We start from the raw sequence: 6,000 nt of genomic DNA, 5'->3' as shown, positions 1-6,000 counted from the left end.
ATAGATGCAATAGAAAATTATAAATATATAAGATTTTTATTAGTTAAAATATTCTATATACTATTATAAATTCATTAAATTAAAATTAAACTATAAAAACTAACTAAACCATTATACGGCACTTTGTTTTAACACGTTTCTTGAATAAAAACATTACATCCCAATTAATGTTTTATACACTCTAGGATTTGATGGCAGCTAATTCAAAAATGCCAAATAATAGGAAAGTCTAATAGTTTGTTTCTAATGATGCTCTCGTCGGCTTACATGATTTAACCTTTAAAGCCCCTGTAATTGACACCGGACATGGATATTTAGGGAGGATTTTCAGTTCAATCCAACGTTGCGGATCTCCCAAAGATAACGATGCTCAGCGTTTGGACGTTAGATGAAGAGAAAGACAACGAGAGTTTAACGAAAGTCTACCCAGTAGCGAATGAACAAGAATGGGAGCTCAAATTCAGATTGACACGATTCGGATTCTGCGTCTACTTTTTCGTCTTCACCAAAGTTAATTAAATTGGGGTTGGACTCCAAGATACCGTAGGAGATACCCCACGTTTTCATTGCTATATTTTTTTCATTCATTCATGTTATGATAAAAATTGAATGCTGTTGTGACAGTAAATTCTCTATTGGGTTCCGGCAAGCTATTTGCCGTGGAAGAAATTTAAGCTTTGTTGGTTTTGGGTGTAATGAAAGAGAGCCACAATAACGCTCATGAGGCTTCATCTACCAGGGCTAAATTAACATTTAGAGAAATCAAAACATTGAATCATGGGAACGGGGACGTGGTAGGCACTCATCACTTCCAGGCAATGGAATTTATTCATGTGGGTAGTGAAAGGAAGTCAAGTCAAGGAAGAAGGACATGCTGGGCTTCATTGTCTGAGAGTGTCTCTGTAAAGGACAAACCATCAGTAACTATGAACGTTGCGAGGAGCAAACCAGATGTGAAAGATGTGAAGGATGCCAGATTGCATAAGCCGACATTTGACCAACTCATGAAACATCCATTGGCATTACTGGCATTTGTACCCAAAGATGCGTCACTATTTATTGCAGGTGCAGCAGCTGGTGCTGCCGCCAAGACTGTTACTGCACCGCTGGATAGAATCAAACTTTTAATGCAGGTGGGTAGAAAGTTGGGCACATATATTACTAAATTTTTAAATAGTTGAAAGATTCAGTTCTACTGTTTGTAAAATTTGTACTTTTTTGGAAGCTTGTAGAAACACAAATTTGGAGTAACTGTATCATAAAGCATGGACTTCAACTGGCTCAATGCTAGGTAATGCCTAATAACACCTCAACATTGAGTCAAGGTCTCATTAGCAGTTGAGTGTCATTTCGGTGTAGTTTTATATGTTTTTAAAATTGCCACATAGGTTGAACAATTTTGGAAGCAAACTAGGTTGCCATGGCCAATGCCAGTGCCCTTGCCTGCGGGCTTACAGTTTCAATATACCCAACAGTAAATTCTCACAAAACTATATGGCTGCGATGTTAACTGAATTCTATTAACTATAATTAATTTCTACTGTTCTCAATGATTGGTTTGGAGACTTGTTGGCTCAGTACGTTATTGCTTTAGCTTCTAGGTCTACGCACAACGACATTGGCGAGCCCGGACTTTAGGGATATCATTAAATTCTTCATTGTGCGTCGCCGAGTAAAGATTTCAGCTAGCATAATCATAGAAGGCTACAGTTAGTAAATGGATTTGTTTCATTAATGGAGAGAAACGTACTCTGAGGATGTGGTCCCACGGAAGGGATTTGTACTTGGATTTATATTCTGAGAACAGTTCCATCGAATTGACAAAAATGCAGCTACAGGATTAACATAGACCTTTCCTATAAAATGGTAGCCCCCCACATGTGGCTACAAGTTTAAAGCCGGTGTTGGTGAGGGGTGGCTTGAAATTCCCTTAACAGCTCAAGAACTTTAATTTTGGTGGCAGATTATATAATGTCTATTTGTTTTAGCATAAACATCTTAAACCTTTTTTTTGGGATCAATTGGTGTTCAGTGCATGAATAATCAATCCTGTCTGGCTTACTTCCAAGAAGTGAGGGGTACCTGTTCTGCCAAAGTGGATCAGAACTTGAATTCAGCCACACCCCTAATGGTGTCGGTCCTGTGCACTTATTTTAGGCCCCACCCTGGAATCCTGGGGAATAATTGATCCCTGGCGAGCTCTTTGTGAGTCAAAAATTCCTTCTAGTAGACCAACAGGCACTTGACTATTTATGTCCTTTTTGAAACGTAAGCATTGAAAAAATATGGATGATTTATTTGCATATAGTTGTTATATTTTGTCATCTAAAATTCCTCATTTACACCTAAAATTTCTAATGAAAAAAGAATAAAAAACTATGGGAATATTTGCTTGAAAAAGACTCGTAATAGTTTTTTGTAGACTTGCTTTGAAACTTTAGCAAGCCCCCACTGAACCTCTTCTTTATGGGAGGCTTTTACCTTTTTATTTGCAATTGTGCAGGTGGGGATGTCCTATATTGTGTAAACTTTTGGCGGCATTTTCATACTGATTGTACCATGTACAATTTATGGGTAGAAGACATACACATTTTCTTTAGATCTATCCACACAGTCCGTTACAATTTTACTTATCGTCATGTGTTTGTTGTTTTCCTCCGATTGATGTAACAATGTTCGAGTTCTCTTTCACTTGGCTCCTGCAATCTGATTATTAATCTTTTTTCTCAGACTTATTCATGAATCTGATGGTTTACTGTCTGCACATGAATGTATAACCTCAATACGAATCTAGCATTCTTTTATGTGGCTGTATTTTGAGATTGGGCAATTTATATTCAATTCATTAATTTGTTTATTATTTCATTTCAGACGCATGGAATAAGAGCAACACAGGAGAGTGTACAGAAGGGGATTGGTTTCATTGAGGTGAATGCACTGTGATGGCTTCTTGTTCTGCTGTAATTTTCATTCCATATCTTTATCTAATATTCCATGTTAGTTCCCAGTGTGCGACGTTCAATAATTAATATTTGCTGCTAGGTATGCCAAATTTTATATCATGACAGCATTTTCTGGTTGTTGAATCTACATTGTGCTTTTATAATTAATTTATAATGGTTTTCTTATACTTCAGTTGCTTATATTTGTACTGATGTTTTATTTTGGGTTTTTTAAACAAACCAAGAATTGCTAAACCATCTATAACCTTGTTAAAATATTCGTGTTTAATTTCTACGTACTGTATTGTGGTGAAACTAAAGAAAAATCTACTAATTGCAAGAAAGATTTTAGGCACTATGATGGCCTGTCTATGCTTTAATGTGGAGGTCCCTTAGAATCCATCTTAGATATATTATCAAAGCATTGATAGCACTGTATTCCTTGGAAATATCAGGGAAGCTCCATTAGTGAGAACTAAAATGTATATGGGGACGACACTTTATAACAGAAACATGGAAAATAAAATAACATTTTGGAGGAATACTATCATTTTTGCCCAACTTGCTTATTTTATCATTTGAATTTTGAATTTTCACTTTCTATACCAGTTAGATACATATACGACAGTACTTGTTCTTTTGATATTAACTAATTGTTACATAGTCTTCATTGGATTCCAAATTAGTAATTACTTACATGAGCTATGTCTCTTTAAATACTAAGTCGAAAAATGCCTATTTGTACTGAAATGTTTGTGGATGATAGTTTTTGCTAATGTAGGCCTTTCTTGAAGCACCGAATCTTGTTTGTCATGCTTACATTACTGGCCTGATAGGCTGTTTTGGCTTCTAGATATGTTTAATCTTCCATTTTTTTTCTGATCTTTTGCTATTTGTTATGGTCCTTATCTTGTTGCTTCTGTTAATAAAATATGTATATTTTATACGAATAGTATAAATCAAATGTCCACAAATTCTTTAGAAAAGTAAACAAAATAATTTCATGGAGCAAAAATGGGATGCCATATATAAATGGAATATGAAGACAATTGAGAAATACTGCAGAAACAGGAAGTACTCATGGGACGGAATATCCTATAGAACTGCTATTCCTGTGTTACAATTGGAGGAAATGCAAAAATATATTAAGTGATTACTGAACCAGTTAACAAGTACTCTGGATTTTTCCTTGCTATGATGTTATTTTATACCCCATGGATTATTTTTTTAAAATTGTTAATGTAAAATAGATGTTATATGTTTGGGTTCCAGGCTATCAGAAAGATTGGAAGTGAAGAAGGATTGAAAGGTTACTGGAAAGGAAATCTGCCTCAGGTATATTAAATTTAAAAGCCAATCACGCGTAACTTTATTATGTTTGGATTTTTCCTTTTTGTGGATTATAAGTGGAAGCATATAAAAACTGCAAACTTAATCTTGGTGCTGTGTGTTGGTGATTTTTCATTATGTCAGGTGATACGTGTGATTCCATATAGTGCTGTGCAATTGTTTGCCTACGAATTTTACAAGGTATTTGTTGCATTGGATACCCTTGTCCTGGAAAAATTACTAAAGAATTTGAATATATATGAAATGGCATCTTGAGTACACTAGGAATGGTTTGTATAAATCTAATGAACAACTTATTTGTACTTCACTTCCAATGGGAATGCTCATGAGCCATTTAGTTTTAGTGTAACCTTATGTTATCTATGTTATTGTTTGCATCATAATGTGTCTTTCTATTTTTTGAAGAGAATATGAAAGTATAAATTACCATGACTGAATATTACAATGTATGATGGCCATTGCAAAATTTTTCATTCTATACACCTCAAATGCATAAAAATGCCATGGATCTATGCTAGTTGTGTCTATTTTGGAAATGACTTCTTCCACAATAGGTCCACAAAACAATATTATTCCCTTTATCATCTTAGTAGAAATAATTTTGAGCGTATTAATAGTGTCAGCATGAATCTGTTCTTGTGTCTGGATGATCAATGACCATTGTGGATTAGATTATGTAATGTGCACATGTCTGGAATCAGGTATTGTAATGTGGTGCAAAAGCACACACAAATCCTCAGTGCGATGGATTAGGCATGTGTAGGAATTGTGGACCATTACTAAATGTTGTTCAATCGATTTGTAAGGCTTACTGGCAGATTGCTTATTGTATCCAATTAGAATATAGTTGGTCAAACTATGGTCAAAGGCTCCAAAATGTGGAAATGGAGTACTTTTGATGTTTTTCATATTTGTAAGCCTAATTTGGCATATTGGAAAAGTTTTAGAAGTCTAGGAAGTTACCATGTCAAGAAATGACAAAAGTTGTCAAAGCTGCAATTTGAGGATCCAATGGTTATCTCATTGTAATAACCCTAGCTGATCATAACTTCAAAATACATCAATTATTTAGATGTTTGACAATTCATCAAACACTTGGCAAGTGAACTAGAAACTCAAGCAAATGAACTGGAGATGGATAGATGCACATAACAACTTCGTGATCAATGCAGCTTGGATGTAATGCCAGGATGGATGCCAATCTCTTCAAATTCTAATCTTAGCACAGCCAAATGAATTGCAGCCTCCCAATTCTGCAAATCTGAAAATGCAATAATCAGCCAATCCCTTCGAACATAAAGTGTAGGTACAAATTTAATAATTTTTCCCAATGCCAGTGAAATTCTTCAACACAGAATTCTTCTTAGCTACAGTAAAACAGTAGGAGAAATGGCCAATTGTATATCTCAGCACAATTGCCAATGCCAACTCAGAACAAAATCTTAGATTTGAATCTACAATACTTCAGCTGTAGATCCAATGGAACAACTTAGAAATCAGACCCTAATACTGAACAAAAATCATAACTTAGAAAAGCCACAAAGGCAACAAAAGAAAATAAATATTCAAGCATGCTTTTCTCAACAAATGGGCTTGTATTTATAACCTCCATATGCCCTTTTTGTTGCCAAAATGTAACTTCACTCAAGAAGTTTCATCACACAACATTAATTAGAAGCTTCCATTAGATTCTTTCACTTGACTTGGC

The 6,000-nt window shown here is 35.0% G+C and overlaps 1 protein-coding gene across 1 annotated transcript in view; it reads left to right on the top strand.

Annotated features, from left to right (window-relative positions):
- Nucleotides 1–467: 467 nt before the first annotated feature.
- The window catches only part of LOC149543417 (putative envelope ADP,ATP carrier protein, chloroplastic), a 150,700-nt gene continuing 145,167 nt past the window's right edge, over nt 468–6,000 (top strand). The window contains exons 1-4 of the mRNA XM_089798208.1: nt 468–1,133; nt 2,872–2,928; nt 4,215–4,277; nt 4,416–4,472. Coding sequence (XP_089654334.1) covers nt 696–1,133; nt 2,872–2,928; nt 4,215–4,277; nt 4,416–4,472 — 615 coding nt within the window. The 5' untranslated portion in view covers nt 468–695. The remainder of the gene's footprint in view (nt 1,134–2,871; nt 2,929–4,214; nt 4,278–4,415; nt 4,473–6,000) is intronic.

Source organism: Cupressus sempervirens, chromosome 8, assembly GCF_028749045.1.
Source record: "Cupressus sempervirens isolate cs-2001-9-10 chromosome 8, ASM2874904v1, whole genome shotgun sequence".
NCBI lineage: Eukaryota > Viridiplantae > Streptophyta > Pinopsida > Cupressales > Cupressaceae > Cupressus > Cupressus sempervirens.
This window is presented reverse-complemented; position numbering and strand designations above follow the sequence as displayed.